The 23,293-nt window shown below is 40.1% G+C and overlaps 1 protein-coding gene across 2 annotated transcripts in view; it reads left to right on the top strand.

The window, feature by feature from the left end:
* TMTC1 (transmembrane O-mannosyltransferase targeting cadherins 1) overlaps positions 1-23,293 on the top strand; it is a 305,981-nt gene that overhangs the window by 231,465 nt on the left and 51,223 nt on the right. For both annotated transcript variants that reach the window (XM_055572983.1, XM_055572975.1), the window contains one exon: positions 4,300-4,443. In XM_055572983.1, coding sequence (XP_055428958.1) covers positions 4,300-4,443 — 144 coding nt within the window. The remainder of the gene's footprint in view (positions 1-4,299; positions 4,444-23,293) is intronic.

Below are 23,293 nucleotides of genomic sequence, written 5' to 3'. Positions count from 1 at the left end.
AGGGGAAATTCTTCTAAGTGGAAGCTCTAATTGGTAGCAGTATATTTCTTTAATGAAGGTTAAATGACTCATGGATTGTTTGGGAAAATAAGTAGATTTACTGGAATTATCTGACTTTCAACACAACACAACTGCTTCTGAGATATTTCTTTTTTGAAGAAAGTAATTTATTTTTTCTTTAATTTCCCCACCCTCCCTTTCTACAACTGTAAAACAGTACAATAATTCTACTTGAAGAATTAGAATTAAGTTAGATAGTGTATGAGAAAGCTCTCTAAAAAGTAAAGTATCATTAATACATGCTCAGTGTCTGGGGCCCATTTTCTTCTGTTCCTGCTTTCTGTTTGCCACTTAGGCAGCTGCTACCTCAGTGGTTCCTGTTAACATGTTGATGTTCATTCTTCAGAGATAAGGTGATTGGGAATGAAAGGGAATAATAATAGTGTCCTTAACTACCTGCTTTATTAATTCTGCTTAAGGAAAGGCTACCAGATAAAAAGTAAGAAGCACTTCAATACTCAAATGGATGTGTGCTTATCAGGAATGTAAATCAGCCAATATTTGAAACAATATTCTCTTCAGCTCGTAGAATTGTATTTCTATATCTAGATTTCTTTTTTTAAAGAGAAAGAATACACTTCTTTATACTAGTGGCTATTCACACTGGTTTTTTACAAATGTGTTTGAAAAGAAAATCACCACTCTCCTCCAGTTCAGTGGAGCTTTTGTAGAGATTGTTTAGCTGGGGAAGGGAATAATCACTACCAGAACTTTGGTAAAACATACCTGAGTCGTCCAAGTCAAGGCACACTTCATTTATTCTGACAATTGATGGAGCTATATAGACAGCTCTTAAATTATTCATCTTTCCAGTAGAAAATTCCCCTTCTGGAGACCTCAGGATTGAATTAGACCTGAGTTCATTTAAACACAAGTTAATTTAAAAAGTAAACACACAAAATAAGTTTTGTCCTTGCTTACCTCTTCTGTAAACAAGAGCAGAATATATGTTTTAAGAAAATGTCTACATCTATATAAACATCAAAATTAAAAGTGACCTTTTTTTCTTGGCCCTCTTGAAGAATTATTTTTATGAAATTCAGCTTTGTTTCATAAATAATGCAATGCTTGCTCGTGATTAGGCAAGCCTAACCAGCTCAGAGAAGGAGGCTATTGCTAGCAGACCCTTACTTCTACCAGGAATAAACAATATCACACATTTTCGAGGTGGAGCAATGTAAATGGTAACAGAGTCAATGTGCCAAGTCGTTTTAGTCTTGTCAGACTCTTTGCGACCCTATGGACTGTAACCCACCAGGATTCTCTGTCTTTGGGATTCTTCAGGCAAGAATACTGGAATGGTTACCATTTCCTTCTCCAAGGGATCTTCCTGACCCAAGGATCAAACCCAAGTCTCCTGTGGCTCCTGCATTAGATTCAGTAAATCACTGTAAATGCCAGCAATTCCCTTCCTGGACAGGTTAGGATTTTGTTAAAGCAGAGCTGTTTTGCTGCCTGTGGCTGACCACGAAGCCCTGTCCTAAGCTTCTTGGAGCACAAAACATGCTGAAGACTTTTTTCCCCTCATGGTATTTATATTTCTTTCTTTTTTACTTTCCTTCTCACTGATTGTTTCTGTTTTAGAGAGTTCAGTGTAGGCTTATGTTCTGTTTCTGGTTTGAAAAAAGAAAGAGAGAGAGAGAGAAACATTTTTGTAGTCAGTAATCTTTGAAAGTGCACGCTGTTGCTTTAAATGGCAGTGAGACAGTGATAAAGTCATAAAAAGTGGACTGAGAACCAGCAGGAGAGGCTGTTGTGTGACAGGGAACCCATGTAGAAGCTCTTAATGAATTTAGACTGTCCTTTCCCATATTTAGGCTTCCCTGGTGGCTCAGAAGTAAAGAATCCACCTGCCAATGCAGGAGATGCAGGAGACTCCAGTTCTATCCCTGGGTTGGGAATATCCCCTGGAAAAGGGAATGGCAACCTGTTCCAGTATTCTTGCCTGGGAAATCCCATGGACAGAGGAGCCTGGTGCACTCCAGACCATGGGGTCGCAAAAGAGTCAGACATGACTGAGCAACTGAACAACTTCCTAAATTTAGTGTTTTCATCTCAGACATTTATTTTGAGGCCTCCAAAACCTAAAGAAATAAGAAAAAGAGCAAGTTTTAAGAAGTGACTTCTTCTGAGAAGGCAGAGGTTCCTAGGACCTTCTGTTGCTGTTTGTTATCAGAGAAACAATTAGAACTGTTTTCATCATGTTCACTGGACCCGTCCCCACCTTAAATCTTTAGGTCAGAGAGCTTTGCTCAGCATCCAAAAAAAATTTTTTTTTCCCATTGGAAGAATTTAAGTCCTGGCTCTGATGTGCTCTCCATGACCATTCCCAAAATAATTTTTAGACATAGCTTCCCAGGAGGCTGTTCAGGGCATGGAATGAGTGGTCAAGCATTAGAGCATCTTCTCTTGGCTCTGATGTCCTATAGAGGCACTTCAGAGACCTCCAAGGGCTTGCATCTCCATGGAGACCCCCTAGGAACTGTGAGGCTGGGAGTTAGGGGATTGGTACCAGGTGCCTGCAGATTGTCTTTGCTAATTAAAGGTAACCAAACAGTGTGTATGTGTTTTTTCTCTTCCCAACTTCCTCTCATAATATATGTCTCCCAGCAGCCTCCAAAGTCGTTGCGAAAAATTAGGGGTTTCAAGCCTTGGGAGGATGAACATTCATCTAAATTGATTCCATCCTTTGTCAGTCAAGAGGAGCACTACCCAGTGTGTCTTCCTGAAAGTACTGAGGGATGCTTATAGCTGAGCTATAAGAAAGTAGGGAAGGGAAAATTACATGTCAAATAAACTCTGGATTATGCAAAGGGTTTTTTTTTTTTTTTTAAAGCTATACAGCTTGTCTTCCTTGGCCTTTTAATAGGAACCCCTCGGTCCCCAGATTATATTGATCTTCTTAGAAGGTATAGAACAGGCTGGGAGAGGGGAAGCATGACTTTTGATCATCAGGAGACTTGACAGGTACAGATCCTGTTTTTATTACTTGGGCTTTATCTTGACTTTCCTACATTAAAAGCCAGCTCCACAGGCTTATACAAAGTCCTCTGGGTGACAGAGACAGGGCAACCTCTTTAAAGGCTAAATATGCCCCCTCTGAGCACAGCAGAAACAATTCAGCAGTGGCTGAAGAAGCAGTGCTGATTTGCCTTCCTTACAGTTTTGAGCTAAGGGAGTAAATTGATTCTCTTCCTTTCTTAATCACCATAAATTTGGTTTGCTGATGTACATGCAGTCCTTCTTTACATTTGCTTTTGAATATTGGGATTGCTATTTTCACTTCATTGTGCATTTTTAAATTTTTAAATATTTGTCAGGATTTTCATTCCCAGACTCTATCAGGGCAGGTGGTGCCAAATTACAGTAGGGGGGAAAATGAGATAAAATGGTAAAAGAGTCAAGACAGAGAGCCATTTGAAGGAGGAATATTATTTTTGTGGGGAGATGTTTGTATCACCTTCTCAATAATGGTGGTGTCACTGATGCTTCAAATATTCAAAGATCCCTCAGCCGAGGAATTGCCAGCATCTTGTGTTAATAGTGGGCATTATCCAGGCAGCTGGTCAGCAGTCCCCTAGACCAGAAACTCAACACCTGAAGCAATGAGGATTTTCTATCAAAGGAAGTTGAAAGTAACTGTAGGCTCCAAGCAAAGTATCTTACCCAGGTTGATTGGCATATTATTTATTTTTGCACTCTTTGGGGCTAATTTACTTATACCACTGAATGTCAAATATGTGCTTTCCTGCCGTCTTTACATGCCAGTAGCTGCACAAACAGTTGGTCGTTAAGATTTGACATAGAGGGACTGCCCTGGTGGTTCAGTGGTTAAGAATCCACACACCAGTGAAGGGACACAGGTTCAATCCCTGGTCCAGGAAGATTCCACATGCTATGGGACAACTAAGCCCAGGCACCACAACTACTGAGCCCTGTGCTCTAGAGCTTATGCTCCTTACCAAGAGAAGGCACCTCCATGAGAAGCCTGTACACAGCAACTGGAGAGTAGCCCCTGCTCGCTGCAACTGGAGAAAGCTGTGCACAACAACAAAGACTCAGCGTAGTCATAAAGAAATAAAAAAAGATTTCACATAGGCATACTGTGAAATAAAGGAAGAATTCAGTGTTTCATTTTGGTTCTGGCATACCTGAGGTGGGGAGGGGTGAAGAACAAGTAAATCATGACCAATGTAGAAGCCTTTGAACAATCATGGCTTAAGATTTCTAATTTTTCAGGTTGTATCCACGCCACGCAAGTGCCCTGAACAACCTTGGAACCCTGACTAGAGACACGACAGAGGCAAAGATGTACTATCAGAGGGCTCTCCAGCTAAACCCGCAGCATAATCGGGCTCTTTTCAATCTCGGGAATCTCCTTAAGTAAGTAGAACAGGTACCTTTGATCAGAAGACCTTGTAATTTTAAGAAATCCTTTCCTCTTCGGCATTCATTTGGTTATGCAGTTGTCTCCTCTTCCTAGGGCAGAATAGGTTTTTCAAGCTTTGGGAAGATGTAATATTCATCTGAATTAATTCTGTCCCTTATCAGTCAAAAGGGTATTTCCCAATGTCTCTCTGGAAGTATTAGTTCTGGGAGATGTTCCTAGATTGCCTGTAGAGGGGTATGAATACAGAATGGTTGCATGGTCAAATAAACTCAGGAAATGCTGAGCTAAGCAAAGATAGTTCCTTTATTGCAAGCATCTTTAACATGCTAAATGCTCTGTGAATATTCAAGAAGGGAATACGGAATATAGCACTTTACTTAGTCATTTTTAACAGGCGTTACTCAGGTGTTTCATGAATATACCTTAGGGAAAGTGCTGGTCTAGGATAAGCAGTGTGCTCTAAAGGTGCAGCCAAAAGGCATAACCACAGTTGGAGTCCAATTTGTGCTATAGATAAGAAGCAAAGTGGGGCTTCCTTGGTGACTCAGTGGTAAAGAATCTGCCTGCCAATGCAGGAGACACAGGTTCAGTCCCTGGGTTGGGAAGATCCCCTGGAGAAGGAATGGCAACCCACTCCAGTATTCTTACGTGGAAATCCCATGGACAGAGGAGCGTGGCATGCTGCAGTCCATGAGACTGCAAAGAGTCAGACAGACTAAGCAACTGATCATGCAAGAAGCAAAGTGAGCCTAGCTTGGAATTAGTAATGGTAACTCTTGCTCTCGGAAGACCTTCCAGGTGTAATCACTGGTGTTCACTTTTCACTCACTGCCCTGGAAATGGTTAATAGTGCAGTTGGTCTCCCTGAAGGCAAAGAAGTACTTTTGTATCTTGTATTTTTGTTAATGTAAAGTCTAGGCATGTTGATGGTGTTGACAATGGTAGTTAAGGCAGTAGTCATAGTGGAAATGGTGGTGGCTGAGGCATTTAACTTTTACATATAAAAAAACAGGTTTAAAATACCAGAAATGGAAACAAAGGGTAAAAAATGATTAGAGTCAGTGTTGGTGATGCATTATCTGTGCTTCTTAGGTTACTGACAATCCATACACTTCCTGAATTGGTTTCTACATCTCTAAACTTCTGGAGAGCACACTTGGTACTTTTAGGGCCCTTGGTTTGCTGTCTTATTTAATCTTTTCCTTATCAAGATTGGCTTAGTTGCCTTAGTACCTCAGTGGATGCATCTTCTTCACTTTTCTTTTTACTCCTTGAGTTTTCCATATGCACAGAGATACTAGTTCTTTTCCTTAGTGTGCTCATTTGTTAAGTCATGTTTTTATTTAATCCCATTTGAACAGAAGCATTGTGTAAAGAATAGGTGGCATCCCAAGTCTGAAGTTTTGTTTAAGAATGGCTTCATGCATGTACTGGGATAGTAAATCAAGAGAGTACTACAGAAAAATTAATAAATACAAGGAAACTACGTATAAAATGAAAAAATAAAAGTTTAAGTCAGCAAAAACTAAATGAGCTTAATTTTAAAAATTAGATAGTTTAGGTAATTCCCTGGTGGTCCAGTGGTTAGGATTCCACGCCTCCACTGCAGGAGGCATGGCTTGATCCCTGGTTGGGGAACTAAGGTTCTGCAGGCTATGTGGTCCAAAAAAAAATTAGAAAGCTTGTTAACATTCTGTATAAATTGAAAGTGATGAGAAACAACTAAGAATGAAGAAGTACACACTGACAGAAAAGCCTTTTAGTACCAGTATGTTCTCTTTAATAAATAACATGAAATCAAAAGATGTGGGGAAAATGTGTCAGTTATGTAGGTAGCTATTTACAGGTCAATAGGATGCTTTTATTTTACTCTTCCATTTTTATGAGTTCTTATTTATTTATGTGAAGTTTTAAGGACTCATTTATAAACATCATTGTTGCATCTATATATGTCCAATTTAGAGTCCTAATAATTAAAGGGTAGATAAATCCTGTTCATGTCTTTTGGAATACTTGCATTTCAAAAATAGTACTGATTTAAAAAATACTGCAGATGAGTTTCTTTCTTTCTTTCTTTTTTTTTTTTTTTAACAAAGAAGCCAACTTTATCAGCCTGAATACAAACTGATAGTTCTTGTTGGAATGATCTCCTGCAGTTTTGATTATCACACTGTGCTGAATGTGGCTCTACTTGAAAATGATGGCATAGATGCTTTTAAATTTCATCTTACCCAGACCTGAACAAGACCTGCATACTGCAACCTTCCTTTTTCAATTGGCATAGTATTGCCCCTATTATCTTGAGTTAGCCTATGTGAGTTAAGAGCACAAGGAAATATTTTTTGGAGCATAGCAATGGCTACTTTTCACAGTAGGAGGGACTCCTAGATATTCAAAATAAGATTTTTCTGTATTTTTCAGTAAAATCAACTCAGTGATTATCCAAATCAATAATGCTTCACACCTGTATAAGAATTTGAGTGCTTTTTTAAAAAAATAAAGCCTTCCCAATGATTTTTTAAAATACATTGGGAAGAATAGGAACCAAGGTCCTGATAGGTTAACCGTCAGGTACAAAATCACCCTTGTTTACCTTCTGCTCTTTATATTAACCGGAGATCACAGTGGCTCCATCTGTGTAGATGAGTCTTAGAATCAACTAGAATCAAATCATGATAGTAGCTAATACTTATGTAATATTTTCCAGTTTACAGACAAGTAGGTTTTATATCCACTATTTAATTTAATCTTTAAAACTATTGTGAGAAGCATTGTCATCCTCATCCCCATTTTCATTATGGACCAAAAAAAACAAGGTTTGAAGACTTCATGTGACAGTGGCCCAGGCTGTAGCTGATCCAGGATTGAGTGCATGCCCTGTCTTATTCACGTTCCATTATCCATGCTGCCCAAATAGCTCTCCAATCCAAATATTACTTAATGTTTAGTTATTGAATGATATGTGATTGATTACCTTTGGGGAGGAAGGAGGACCTTCCTATTTTTCATCAGGAAACTGTAAAATTTGTTTCCATTTTGTCCTTTAGTAGCAGAGAAAGGTGACCCAGAAAATAGCAGAACTAACCCATATTTAGATTTGGAGTTTTACTTCTGCTTTCCTTAATGTATTTCTGCTGTTAAGTAGCAATAGGTCAAAGGCATAAGTTCAGTTCAGTTCATTCACTCAGTCATGTCCGACTCTTTTTGACCCCATGAACCGCAGCATGCCAGGCCTCCTTGTCCATCACCAACTCCCGGAGTCCACCCAAACCCATGTCCATTGAGTCGGTGATGCCATCTAACCATCTCATCCTCTGTTATCCCCTTCTCCTCCTGCCTTCAATCTTTTCCAACATCAGGGTCTTTTCAAATGAGTCAGCTCTTCGTATCAGGTGGCCAAAATATTGGAGTTTCAGCTTCAACATCAGTCCTTCCAATGAACACCCAGGACTGATTTCCTTTAGGATGGACTGCTTGGGTCTCCTTGCAGTCCAAGGGACTCTCAAGAGTTTTCTCCAACACCACAGTTCAAAAGCATCAATTCTTCGGCACTCAGCTTTCTTTATAGTCCAACTCTCACATCCATACATGACTATTGAAAAAACCATAGCCTTGACTAGATGGACCTTTGTTGACAGAGTAATATGTCTGCTTTTTAATATGCTGTCTAGGTTGGTCATAACTTTCCTTCCAAGGAGTAAGCATCTTTTAATTTCATGGCTGCAGTCACCATCTGCAGTTATTTTGGAGCCCCAAAAAATAAAGTCAGCCACTGTTTCCCAATCTATTTTCCATGAAGTGATGGGACCAGATGCCATGATCTTAGTTTCCTGAAGGTTGAGCTTTAAGCCAACTTTTTCACTCTCCTCTTTCACTTTCATCAAGAGGCTCAAGAAGATAAGAATATTTTAAATGTTTTTATTTGATGCATTTTACTATTTAAGACTCATGACTTATCTATTTCTCATTAGGCAGATAACTTTTAAAAATTGTGTCCTCTTCTATAACCTGGAACTCATGCTCATTATAAGAACCCAAGTGGTCTCCTTAGATGTGAGTGGTTTAGACTCCATCATGCCTAAGTGGAAAGCAAAATCGCTTTTCCTGTTTTATAAGTGAGAATACTGAGACTTGGAGAAGATAATTTAGGTGCCAAGGTCCCTTAGTGAAGAAACAGAATTTGTGGGAATTAAACCTCAAACTTCCTGACCAAGTACCCTTGCTCTTAATCACCATACTCTACTGCCTCCTAGCGGCTCATCTCAAAACTGGGATACAGCCCAGACCAGCCCTGCCCAATGGAAATATGAGAGCCAGAATATATAATTTAAATTTTTCAGGTAGCTGTATTTTAAAACATAAAAAAGGTGAACTTCATAATATATTTTAAACCTAAAAATATCTAAAATATTATCTTTTTAATGTGTGCGTATGTATGTGTGTGTGTGTGTGTTAGGCACTCAGCCGTGTTTGACTCTTGCAACCCATGAATTGTAGCCTGCCAGGCTCCTCTGCCCATGGAATTCTCCAGGTAAGAATACTGGAGTGAATAGCCATCCTGTGCTCCAGAGGATCTTTCTGACCCAGGGATTGAACCCCGGTATCCATGTAATTAATAATATTAAAACTGATTAAGTTAAACATGTGAAAATATAAATAAGATAATGTACATTCTTTTTTATAATTAATCTTTGAAATCCAGTGTATTTTTTACACATACAGCATACCTGAGACTAGTCATATTTCAAGTGTTCAATAGCCACTTGTGGTTAGTGGTTGATACATTGAACAGCACAGACCTTTATAAATGACCTTGACTTTGAGAGAAATGAATCTTTGTCCAAGCCAGGAGGTCTAACTAAGATGTGATTCTGTCAGAGCATCCCAGAAACCTTAGAGCACTGAGGACCAGTTTCATCTGAATTCTTGGAGTTATATGACAGACAGTTTTAGACCTATTCACAGCAATGCATGTCACTGACTCTTATCTAAATATATTTGACCTCTTTTATGGCCATTTCCCTGGACTTGGAAGCTTATCTGTTATGATTCTGTGCAGCACATTTATGGTGTGACTGACTGATAAGGAGCAGTTTTCCATGCCAGCATGCTTAATTTACATTAATTATTGTTGGCTTTGCTTGGAACCTAAAAGGTAAAAGAAACTAGGCAACATTAACATACAGTTTTTATGGATGTAAAGAGCAGAAGTCCCTGATGGCACAAGAGAACATAATAGAATTCTTTAATTCAGGGCATGGGGAAACACTTCTTTGACTGCTTGGGTAAAATAGTTATCTGGTGTTTGTTAGTAGAACAGAATATTTTCATATTAAAGAATCACATTGTCCCTTTGCCAAAATTGCCTTTCATTCACATAATAGGATATGGATGTTATAAAGGTGTTACAATAAATCTTATAATCAAAAGTCAGAAGAAAATGAAATATAGTATCCAAAATTGAGCTATATAGATGAATTTGATAACAGTATACATTTGATTTTCTTTAGTCTGATCAATAGAATTGAATTTCTAAAGAATAAAAGAATGTGGAAAGAATTAACCATTGGCTTTGATATAAATGTAAATATTTGGGATACATTTCCTTATAGCTTTGGCACTAGGCACACTACCTTTTATTTCATAAAAAGGATATTTACACACTCAAGATAGTAGTTCTTCCCTTTCCTGCTTCTTACCTGAAACCCCAGAGAATCCAAAATGCCAGCCCACTGGATAAACAAAAGCATTTTGAGGTCCTTCTCACCATATTAGGATGTCAACTTTGGGTGGGCGCCTTCTTCATCCTCCTCTTGGAGTGAATCCTCCTCCCCACTAGCACCCCATGGTGACCTATTAACATCCAGATTACTTCCAACCTTATCTGTAATTTTAACCGCATTGCGATTTTTCCTCCCTCATCTTTATGCAGCTCACACCTGTCTCTCTCTACATGTCCTTCTCCAGCTCCTTTGAAGCCCAGTCCATCAGCTCATTGACACCATCTTCATCTTTATCAAGGCCATGTCACCGTCTTGTACATTTTCTCATCATCCTTAGGGATTTGAGCACCAGGTCAATGACTTTGCCTTGCTATCCAAACTGTGCTGCCTACTTTAGTGAATTCAGTTTTACCCATCACACAGTTCCTCTGCTGCATTCCCTCCAGGTCCTGACACTTCTGCTCTATCTTCCCCATTCACCGATGTGACCATTCCATGGCTTTCTAATTACAAACATCTTTGCATCCTCTAGTGTCTGAATTCTGAAATGTTCCTCTTTGACCTCATTACCTCTTCCCCGACCTTCTCTTCCTCTCTTGGTCACTCCTTCTGACCTTTGGAAGGTGTCATGGGATAACAACTTGCCACCTCCAAGCTCTTCTCTTTGTTCATGTGTGTCTTTTAAGACCTTGAGATTGAGGTACCTTCCTTCCAGGACAAGTGTCATTCCCGTCTTTGTCTCTCATTCCAGGATGTCTCTGCTCTTTACCATTGTTAGAATCTCTATTCTCTCTGAATTGTATGTTTATAATTTATACACCCATTTCAGAGAAGGCCAGATGGAAGGATGTGAGCTCACTCTTTCTTACAATAACACCAAAATCACAACTGACTGCTGAATAATAATTAACCAAAAAAAGCCCTGGAACCTAGCAAGAAAGATACCCTACATCCAAAGACAAAGAAGAAGCCATAACGAGTTAGTAGGAGAGGCACAATCACTATCAAGTCAAATCCCATACCCACCAGGTGGGCAACCCACAAACTGAAAAACAATTATACCACAGAAGTTCTTCCACAAGAGAACTGCTTCACAGTTCTTCCACAGGAGTGAAAATTCTAAGCCACAATCAGGCTTCCCAGCCTGGGCATCCAGCAACTGGAGTAAGAGCCCCTAGAGAATCTGGCTTTTAAGACCAGCAGGGTTTGACTGCAAAACTTCCAGGGGACTTGAGGAAACAGAGACTCCACTCTTGGAGGGTGCACACAAAGTCTCATGTACACCAGTACCCAGTGGAAAACAGCAGTGACCCTATAAGAGACTGGGCCAGATCTACATCACAGTATTGAAAGGTTTCCAGTAGAGATGGGGAGTGGCTGTGGCTCACTGCAGGAACAAAGACTAGCAGCAGTAGTCCTGGGGAGTATTCATTCATTGCCATGAGCCCACCCAGAGGCTGCCATTAGCCCCACCCAACAGCCTAGACGTTCCAGTGCTGGGACGCCTCAGGCCAGACAACCAATAGGACAGGAACACAGCCCCATCAATCAGCAGACACGCAGCTTGAAGTCTTCCTGAGCACAGCCCTTCTACCAGATGGACAAGATCTTTACTATCATTGACAAGACCCAGGTCCACCTACCACTGGGCAGGAACCAGTCCCTTCCATCAGGAAGCCTGCACAAGTCTCTTAGATAACTTCAAGAGGATAGACAGCAGAAGCAAAAAGAACTATAATCCTGAAGCCAGCAGGATGGAAACTGCAACCATAAAAAGTTAGACAAAATGAGATGGCAGAGGAACATGCCCCAGACAAAGGAAAAAGATGAAACCCCAGAAAAACAACTAAGTGAAGTAGAGATAGACAACCTACCAGAAATAAGATAAGTAATAATAATTCAGAATAATGATAGTGAAGATAATCCAGAATCTTAGAAAAAGAATGGAAGCAAGGATCAAGAGGATACAAGAAATGTTTAACAAAGACCTAGAAGAACTAAAGAACAACAGAGGTGACTAATAAAATAACTGAAATGAAAAATAAACTAAAAGGAATCAATAGTAGAAGAACTAAGACAGAATGCATAAGTGACCTAGAGACAAAATAGTGGAAATCACTGCCATGGAACAGAATAGAGGAAAAAAAAAATGAAAAGAAATGGAGACAGTCCAAGAGACCTCTGAGACAACATTAAACATACCAATATTTGCATTATAGGGGCCCCAGAAGGAGAAGAGAGATAGAAAAGGGACCTGAGGAAATACCTGAAAAGACAATAGCTAAAAAAATTCCCTAATAAGGGAAAGGAAATAGACACCCAAGTCCAGGAAGTGCAGAGAATCCCAGACAGGATAAACCCAAGGAGGAATATACCAAGACACATAGCAATCAAACTGACAAAAATTAAAGACAAAGAAAAAAATATTAAAAGCAACAAGGGAAAAGCGACAAATACCATACAAGGGAACTTCCATAAGGATATCAACTAATTTCTCAGCATAAATTCTGCAGGCCAAAAGGGAGTGATACAATATATTTAAAGTGATGATAGGGAAGAATCTGCAACTAAGGATACTCTACCCAGTAAGGCTCTCATTCAGATTCGAGGGAGGAATCAAAAGCATTACAGACAAGCAAAAACCAAGAGAATTCAGCACCACTAGACCAGTTTTACAACAAATGATAAAGGAACTTCTCTAAGCAGAAAAGAAAAGGCCACAACTAGAAACAAGAAAATTATGAACAGGAAAGCTCACCAGTAAAGGCAACCATACAATAAAGGTAGGAAATCATCCATACACAAACATAATAACAAATCCAGTGATTGTGAGAAAAGGAGAGTACAAATGTAGGATATTGGAAATGCATTTGAAATTAAAAGAACAACAACTTAAAACAGTCTTCTTATATTTGTTTTTCAGTTGCTAAGTCATATCTGACTCTTGGTGACCCCATGAACTGCAGCATTCCAGGCTTCCCTGTCTTTCACTGTCTCCTGGAATTTGCTGAAACTCATGTCCATTGAGTCAGTGATGCCATCCAACCATCTCATCCTCTCTTGCCCCCTTCTCTTCCTGCCCTCACTCTTTCCTAACATCAGGGTCTTTTCTAATGAGTCAGCTCTTTGCATCAGGTGCCCAAAGTATTGAAGCTTCAGATTAAGCATCAGTTCTTCCACTGAATATTCAGGGTTGATTTTGTTTATGATTGACTGATTTGATCTCCTTGTTGTCCAAGGGACTCTCAGGAGTCTTTTCCAGCACCACAATTCAAAAGCATCAATTCTTCAGTGCTCAGCCTTCTTTATGGTCCAACTCTCACAATCATACATGACTACTGGAAAAACCATAGCTTTGACTATACGTACCTTTGTCAGCAAAGTGAGGTCTCTGCTTTTTAATATGCTGTCTAGGTTTCTCATAGCTTTCCTTCCAAGAAGCAAATGTCTTCTAATTTCATGGCTGCAGTCACTGTCCATAGTGATTCTGGAGCCCAGGAAAATAAAATCTGCCACTGTTTCCACTTTTTCCCCATCTATTTGCCATTAAGTGATAGGACTAGATCCCATGATCTTAGTTTTTTGAATGTTGAGTTTTAAGCTGACTTTTTCACTCTCCTCCTTCACCCTCATCAAGAAGCTCTTTAGTTCCTCTTCGCTTTCTGCTGTTAGAGTGGTATCATCTGCATATCTGAGGCTGTTGATATTTCTCCCAGCAATCTTGATTCCAGCTTGTGATACATCCTACCCAGCATTTCACATGCTATACTTGGCATAGAAGTTAAATAGGCAGTAGGAATATACAGCCTTGTCATACTCCTTTACGAATTTCAAACCAGTTAATTGTTCCATGTCCAGGTCTACCTGTTGCTTCTTGACATACATACTTTTTTTTATATCAAAACCTCATGTTAACCACAAACTGAAAATCTACAGTTGATACCTGCACAAAAAAAGAAAAGGAATCCAAACACAGCACTAAAGTTGGTCATCAAATCAAGAGTAGAGAACAAATTAGAAAGAAAAAATAAAAAAGACCTACAAAAACAAATCCAAAACAATTAACAAAATGATGTAAAAACATACATATCAATAATTACCTTAAACATAAGCAGATTAAATGCTCCAACCAAAAGACATAGACTGGCTGAATGGATACAAAAATAAGACCCATCTATATGCCATCTATATTAAAAAGCAGAGATATTACTTTGCCAACAAAGCTCCGTCTAGTCAAGGCTATGGTTTTTCCAGTGGTCATGTATAGATGTGAGAGTTGGACTGTGAAGAAGGCTGAGCACTGAAGAATTGATGCTTTTGAACTGTGGTGTTGGAGAAGACTCTTGAGAGTCCCTTGGACTGCAAGGAGATCCAACCAGTCCATTCTAAAGGAGATCAGTCCTGGGTGTTCTTTGGAAGGACTGATGCTGAAGCTGAAACTCCAGTACTATGGCCACCTCATACAAAGAGTTGACTCATTGGAAAAGACCCTGATGCTGGGAGGGATTGAGGGCAGGAGGAGAAGGGGACGACAGAAGATGAGATGGCTGGATGGCATCACCAAGTCGATGGACATGAGTTTGAGTGAACTCTGGGAGTTGGTGATGGACAAGGAGGCCTGGTGTGCTGCAATTCATGGGATTGCAGAGTCACACAAGACTGAGCGGCTGAACTGAACTGAACTGAACTGATATGCTGTCTACAGGAAACCCACTTTCAGATCTAGGGACACATGCAGATTGAAAGTGAAGGGATGGAAAAAGGTATTCCATACAAATGGAAATCCAAAGAAACAAAGCTATAGTAGCAATCATCATATCAGATAGAATAGACTTTAAAATATAAAGACTGTTACAAGGGACAAAGGAGGGGCACAAAGGGATCAATCCAAGAAGAAGGTATAACAATTGTAATTATATATGCATCCAATATAGGAGCACCTCAATATATGAGGCAAATACTAACAGCCATAAAGGAAGAAATCAGCCATAACAATAACAGTGGAGGATTTTAACACCCACTTTCATTAATGAACAGATCAACTAGACAGAAAATCAGTAAGGAAACACAGCCCTTAAATGATACATTAGAGCAGGTGGACTTAATAGATATTTATAGAGCATTCCATTCAAAAGCAGCTGAATATACATTCTTCTCTGTGTACATGGAACATTCTCCTGGATTGACTGCATGCTGGCCAACAAAGCTAGCTTTGGTAAATTTAAGAAAGTTGAAATCATATGAAGCATCTTTTCTGGCCACAACACTATGAGTTTAGAAACTAACTATAAGAATTTATAATCCCATCTCTCATTTATCTGCTCTATTTCATTAATATATGTAACTTCAGCTTAGACTCACAGCTTGAACATCATTTACTTGCTAAATTGTATCCCCAACTCAGGGTACCCCCCCTTTGCATGTATTTTACTTTTCCTCAGACCCGTACTTCTCAATTTTTTTCTCATTATCACTCACCTCCCCACCCCAGGAGCCATTTTAAGCATTTTTTTCTAAACACCCCCCCAAATTAAATATTCAGTTATAAGATTTGTTACGTATTGTAGTTTGAGAGATCACAAACCATTCTAATATCTAATTTTATTTTTATAGTAATCTAATACTGTTTTTCACTGCACCATTCCCACTCCAGGATGTATATGTATGTATGGTTATCATCTCTGTATGTATGTCGTAGACCTTCATCCAATCTATCAAGTGTTAAAGGTAAAAACATACATCTGAATTGAATGTGATCCTTACAAAACTCTAAAGACACCATCATGGAAAAAAATACAATCAGAGATTATAGCTGTTAGAAATTCCTCCATTATGTTCTAGTAATATCTCCCAAATATTTTCTGTCTTCCTAATGTATGTATCCTTTGTTCCCCTCCTCAGTGCCTATACATACACCCAGAAGATGACATAATGCCTTCTTTTTACTAAGAATATTCAAGTCATTCAAGGTTAATTTTTGTAGCTTCCCTTGCCCCTGTCTCATTTCCTACATGTTCATAGATGTCCTCTTTTTTTGCTCTTCCAGGGGAAGAAGAATTGTGTTGTCTCCCTAATAAGCCTAGTGGTCACACCTGTGTTTGTGTGGCTTTAAATTGAGGCATAATTAATATGCAAAAATGCACAATATTTTTTGTTTGGTACAATTAGTTTTGACATTTTTATATACTCTTGTATTTACCTACAAAATAACATATAACATTTACCCCAGAAAGATGCCTCATGCCTCTTTCCAGTAAGGTACTTCCTCCTCTGAGGCAATCATTATTCAAATCAAAATTTTTCACCACAAACTAGTTTTAGCCAGTTACAGAACTTCATTTAAAGGTGAACATTTAATGTATACTTTTGGGCATCTGGATAATTTCATTTAGCATGATTTTTTGAGCCTTATCCATGTTGTTACATGGTACATTTTTTTAAATTGATGAGTAGTAGTATTTCACTGTATAAATTCCTGAATTTGTTTATCCATTTTCCTGTGGGTAGATACTTGGTTTATTTATAGACTTGAGTCAGCATGAATATTCATGCCGTGACTAGTTATATCCCAGTCTTTGTATGTTTGTTTTTCTTGGGTAAATATCTAGAAATAGAATTGTGGGTAGATAAATATTTAATGTTTTAAGAACCTGCCAGATAAACAGTTCTCCAAAGTAATTGTACCACTTTTCACTCCATTGGTGAAAAGATCCATTTGCATTGGTGAGAGATCCACTTGCTTAGCATCCTCACTAACATCTGGTGTTGTCAGTCTTTTATTTTAGCCATTAGCTATTAGTGTAAAATCTACATGTTATTGGTTCTTTTTCTCTCCCTTTCCCTGCCCATTATCATGTGCATTCTCTTCGATCTTCAGATTCTTCCCATTCACAAACTACCACATGCCCTACTTCTTCTGGGGAATGTCTCCATTCAGCTACTCCATTAAGTGGTTCTCTTCACTCCTTCCTTTCTCTGATCAAATTGGCAAAAAGAATAGTTAGCACTTACTGCTTCCCTTTCCCCCTTACCTGTTCATTCAGCTTCTGGAGCTGCTCTCTTAATATCAGCTGTGAATTCTAAAGACTCTCTCAGCTCTCACTCCTCTTGATTTCTCTGAGGTAAAGAATATGATCCTGTTGACCTCCTGGTACTCTGAAGCTCTCTATTTTGTTGCTCATAACACATTATCTTTCTTTTCTATTTCCTGCATCTGCTCTTCTTCTGCCTTCCCACTACATGTAGGAGAACTGAGAAATTCATTGATTGCCCATCACATACACACATATAGTGTGAATATACAAAACTTCCCACAATCCTGCCCCTTTCTTCTTTATTTTCTGCCACTCTGCCACACTGTATAAACCCAGACTCCCAGCCAAGCTGACTCCTTGTCACCATTCAAGAAATAGAAACATGCAGACTACATTTGAGAGACTATTACAAAGATTTTTAAGTGACAATTCTTATAGTTCATCCAAAATATTATTTCTTTACATTTTATCATCTTATATTCCATGTCTGTACAAAACTGAATTATCAGAGAAATGATGAGAATGTTTACCTACTTTCTTAAGATTTGGGTGTTATTTATATATATACATATATGTGTGTGTGTGTGTGTGTGTGTATATATATATATACACACACAGATTGCTAATTGTTGAAATATTTTCATAAGTAACTTTCCCCAACAAAAACTCTTCTAAGTCATGCTGTGATTACTAATGATGAGAGCATGAGTGAGTTGTTTTAAATCTGTAGCATGGCTTGCAAGGAAGAAGGAAGGGTCCCTTTTCTCTGTCCTTTCTTTTGCTGCCATGGCTGCGATAAACTGCCATGGCTGTGATAAACACTCCTGAGGCCAGAAAACAGTCGTGCACAGGAAGCACTGTGGGGAAAGCAAGCTTTCAAGAACCGCAGTTTTGTTTATATTCTCTTGAAAGTGTTGGATGGTCATCATTTTTTCCTTGCATAAGTATTTCTGACAGAATATAATTAAACAGGCCAGACCACTTTGTCAAGCATAGGAGTTTTCAGTGGTCTTACCTGTCCTGAAAATCATGTTCCCACTCCTTTAATTCTCACAATCTTTCCTGGCCTCACTTTCAATCTAGTGCTCTTTAACTCCTGTACTGGGAAATGGCTTGGAACAACTGTTGACTCATAGCTTAAAGAAGGTACAATTCAATGAAAAGAATACTAGAAATGCAGGTGTTCACTGGAAATTCACTGGAAATAAAAATTGAGCAACTGTTTATCTCAAATTCAGTTGGAGATCAACTTTGCCTTCACATAGAGGTTAAATTCGGAATTTAATGTGGTAGAGATCCACAAAAAATTTCAAATCTAAAAATGCTCTGTGTAGGCCAGGAAGAGAAATGCCAAGGATAGGACTATGCATGCTGTCTGTGTCCCCTCTGGCCATGCTTGCCTGTGACCTACAGTTTGGTCCTGGGAAGCACCTTGAGGAGGAGAAGGAGGCCTTTGAGACTCTCTCCCTTCTTGCTGACTTCTTACTAATTCTGCCAACCTCCCTGCCTCGTGCAGGGCCCACTCTGGTGCTTTCCTGCTGTGCCACCTCTCTGCTGGGCAGCATTGTAGGGCTGTATGCCCTCAACCTTACTGCCACCTCTCTTCTTCCAGGTAAAAAGAATGGTAACTAACACTTGAATGATAAATTACAGAGCACTTCCTCACATCTCATGTACCTGCCCACTAAGGGTTTCCAGAGGGCAGGTACCTTCACTCCCTCATTACCAACTGGGAGATGGTGAGGGATGTCACGTGCCATGAGCTGTGAAGTGAGACCTCCAGAGCCAGATGCTTGCTTGCATCACATGGCTTCACTCTGCACTCTCCCTGCGCTCTCCTCAGGAATAGGAGCTGTAGAGCTTAGTGAGTTTGGATCTCTGCTTTACCACATAGTAGTGTGTGACCCTGGGAAAACAATTTGATCTTGCAATGGCTCCAGTTACTCATTTACAAAGTAAAAATAGGACTTCCCTGGTGGCTCAGATGGTAAAGAATCTGCCTGCAATGCAGGAGACCTGGGTTTGATCCCTGGGTCAGGAGGATCCCCTGAAAAATGGAACGGCTACCCACTCCGGTGTTCTTATCTGGAGAATTACATGGCTGTAGCCTGGCGGGCTATAGTCCATGGGGTCGCAAAGAGTCAGACACGACTGAGCGACTAACACAAAGTAAAAATACTGCTAGTAACCAGGTCCTTCATGAGTACTAAACAAGAGAATGCATGTAAATACTTAATGTAGGACCTAACCCCCAATAAAGATAAAATAAGCCTTAGTTATTATTATTACTAGCCTAGGGATGTAATTTTTCTCTTCAATTTGAAGCTCATATTCTTGGCTAAAATTAATAATAAATCAGAAGTAGGTGGTACATTTTCTGTTCCTGCTGTTGAACAGCTTTAGTCAACATTCCACTTCCTTGAGACTCACTTTCCTTCTTTTCAAAATAAGAGATGGGACCAGATGATTCTGTAAGGCTCTCTTGCTGCAAGAATCAGTGGTTTTCACTATGATTCCAAGTTTCTCATCTCTATACTGAAATGGAAATGGAAGATCAGAAAGGAATTTGAAAGTCCCTATTCCCTTCAGAGGCAATCCTGCCTTGGAGCAGCATCGCCCCTTTGCTGAGAAATCAGTGAGCCTTCAGGTAGAAATTCCGGATGCTTATTCAGCTGGAGAGGAAGGGAGGAGCACATGGAGCCAGCAGTTACCGCATCCTCCCACACGCTCCACGCTCTGCTAAGCGCACCGTGTGTCGTGTTTATTCCACTCTTTAGAGGAACCCGGAGAGGTAGAGATAACTGTGCATCTTTCACAGATTCAGCCACTGAGGCTCATGGAGGTGTAACATCTAACCCAAGTCCTATAGCTGGTGAGAGCAGAGCCGGGATTTAGACAGCAATCCGCCTGAGCCTAAACCAGGGACATGCATTCAACTGCGTCATCCAGATGATCTTTTATCTATGGGGTAAATGAATCCTGCCTAAACCAAGCTAGTCTCAGCTGCCTTACTTTCCAGGAACCAACCTGGGGACATTATTTCTCTGCTTTCCTTCAAATTGCTAAAGAGCTTAGCATCAGCATTTTGTTTGCTTCGAAGACATGCTACTTGAGACTGGCCCCACCCCTCAGCCCACCTCTGTGTACTCATGGTGCAGAACTGGCTCCACACTTGCAGGAGCAAGGCCATCAGGAACAAGCTTCCTGCTGCTAGGGTTCAGGGCAGGGACCTCACCAAGCAGATAAAGAGCCAAAGGAGCATAAGAGGAGGAGACTTGGGAAGAACCTTTTCTCAGGACCCACTCCTGCCAGCCCTGTGTGAGGTCTTTGTGTGAGCCCTGTTTCCATGTCTGTAGCTTGGTGACTAGACCATGTCAGAACTGTCCATCATTCCCTCCCTTGGCTTTCAGCTGGGGAGAGAAGTGTTAAAGACCACCCACACCACACAGGGTGGGCCCCCCTGTCACCTCCTACACTATGGCTCCAGACACCTGACTCTGGTTCTGCAAACCCACTGCAAGCAGGAGGGAGATGTACAGGGGATCTACTCTCATAATTCTAACTATAGTGAGTATGGCTTTGAATTGAAAAAAAATTCATTCTTCACCACGAATATATATGAATCGGTCCTCCAGACTATGTGGCTTCCATAAAGAATGAAGCAGAAAAACTAGGGCAAGCGCCCGTAAACTAGGTTTCCATTGCATCACCCAGTAAACTAGAACATGAAAGAGGCTACACAGGGTAGGATCCAGTTTTCTTCTTTACTTCTGCTAAGAAAGACAGTAGAGCCACAGAAAAATATGCACTCTGTAAAGACAGCCTTTTAGTCAGACATTCACAATTTGACTTTCACAGTTCAGTTTTTCAGAGGAGCTGGTAAAGATATGTCAGCTTCCACTGCCCCTCCCTTAAAGTCACCATCTTTTCCCTTTGTGAGAGACACTGTTCCTGGATCCAACAGCAAAACACCCCAGCAAAGGAATGGTAGTTAAGAGACTGCCCAGTACTCCAGGTTCACACTGTGGTTAATAGGAAATTTTACTGCATGCAAGGGGATTGCCAAATCCATTTATTTCTGTTACTGCATTTCCTAAATTCTCCCCAAATGTCAATATTTTTTTCAAAGCAAGCATCTGCTTTCAGTTTAAATGCATGTGTCATGAGATTTTACACAGGATTTGAAAAAGTTTTCTAAATTGACAAACTTAACAGGTCCTTAATTACCAAAGGAAAATGTGCTGAAGCCTTATTTGCTTTTGCTAAATATCTGTTACTGAGACAGAGCGAATGTTGTTACTTAACACATGAGAAAAACAGTCCCACTGCTGTATAACCAAAGGGAAAATTCCCTGTGAAACTACAAATATTCAATGGCAAAATTTGCACATTATGAACAAGATCTAATTTCTAGTTAATATTTCTCTTATGAAATCAGTGAGGAAGATGTTATTGGTCCCAGGATCCCCTTCTCAGGGATTTTAGCCTTTTGGAAGTTCCTAAGGGAGACCTAAGAGAGGCATTTTGCTTGCAAAATATTAGGAGACTTTTACTGCTGTCGATACATATGTGGACAACACAGGAGCTAAAACTTGGACACACAAAAGAACTTGGCCACAGAGCTTCTATGAGCAAAACAGCTGCTCTTCCAATTGCAGTGTCAGCCCCCAGGCACCCCTATATCACTTGGCATCTGGAATGTTGCTCATCTGGGCAAATCAGCTTTTTGCTCCGATTGTTCCAGAAAATCTTATCTCTCCTTTTTCTAGCTTTCCTCATCCTGATACATGTAGCTTTATATTAAGGATCAACTGATCATTCAGGTCCCACATAGTAAGCAGGACAGAGTTTTTAAATTGTAGACTGAAGACCACCCTCAACAGAATCACCTGGGGGGCTTATTAAGATTCCTCGACCCTACCCCTGACCTACTGAATCTTAGGAGGCCTGGGATCCTTCCTTATACCAAACCCATACTGATTTTTTTTAAGGATTTTATGGAATTTGTTATAATACTGCTTTTTTGTTATATATATATATATATATTTCTTTTTTTTTTGTGGGGTGCTGTGAGGCATGTGGGATCTTACCTCCTTGGCCAGCGTTGGAGCCCGCACCCCCTGCATTCATTGGAAGACAAAATCTTAACCACTAGACCACCAGGAAAATCCTTTCCTGTACTGATTCTTAAGCACTAAAGTTTGAGAACAGTTGATCTAAGGGAAAAGTGAAGACCGAATATTTTAGGTCCTACAGGATTATCAGTCTTCAGCTGGTGACTGTTTGACAGATGAGGATATTCAGGATGCAGAGAGGAAATAATATTGCCTAACCCAGGAGCAGATTTACTTCTCCCTGGTTCTTCCACTTTTCTGGAGTTCTCTGATAGTTCCATCAGTACCTGCAGAAGCCTTCACAGAAGCTCTGACAGGCCTCACAGTGTGATATGAATTTCCACGTCAGTTGTTGTTGTTCAGTCACTAAGTTGTATACAACTCTTTGCAACCCCGTGTACTGCAGCCACCAGGCTTCTCTGTCCTCCACTATCTCCCAGAGTTTGTTCAAACTTATGTCCACTGAGTTGTTCATGCCATCCAACCATCTCATTCTCTGTTGCCCCTTTCTCCTCCTGCCCTCAGGATAAAGAAGTGTGCCCATGCCTAATTAGATGGGGGATGTACTGAGGTTTCATTTTGTCAGTTTATTCACCTGTTTTGAAAAACTCAGTTCAATTCAGTTCAGTCGCTCAGTTGTGTCCGACTCTTTGCGACCCCATGAATTGCAGCACGCCAGGCCTCCCTGTCCATCACCAACTCCCAGAGTTCACTCAAACTCACATCCATCGAGTCAGTGATGCCATCCAGCCATCTCATCCTCTGTCGTCCCCTTCTCTTCCTGACCCCAATCCCTCCAGCATCAGAGTCTTTTCCAATGAGTCAACTCTTCGCATGAGGTGGCCAAAGTACTGGAGTTTCAGCTTCAGCATCAGTCCTTCCAATGAACATTCAGGATTGATTTCCTTTAGGACTGACAGGTTGGATATCCTTGCAGTCCAAGAGACTTTCAAGAGTCTTCTCCAACACCAC

This window comes from Bubalus kerabau, chromosome 1, assembly GCF_029407905.1.
Source record: "Bubalus kerabau isolate K-KA32 ecotype Philippines breed swamp buffalo chromosome 1, PCC_UOA_SB_1v2, whole genome shotgun sequence".
Classification (NCBI taxonomy): domain Eukaryota; kingdom Metazoa; phylum Chordata; class Mammalia; order Artiodactyla; family Bovidae; genus Bubalus; species Bubalus kerabau.
This window is presented reverse-complemented; position numbering and strand designations above follow the sequence as displayed.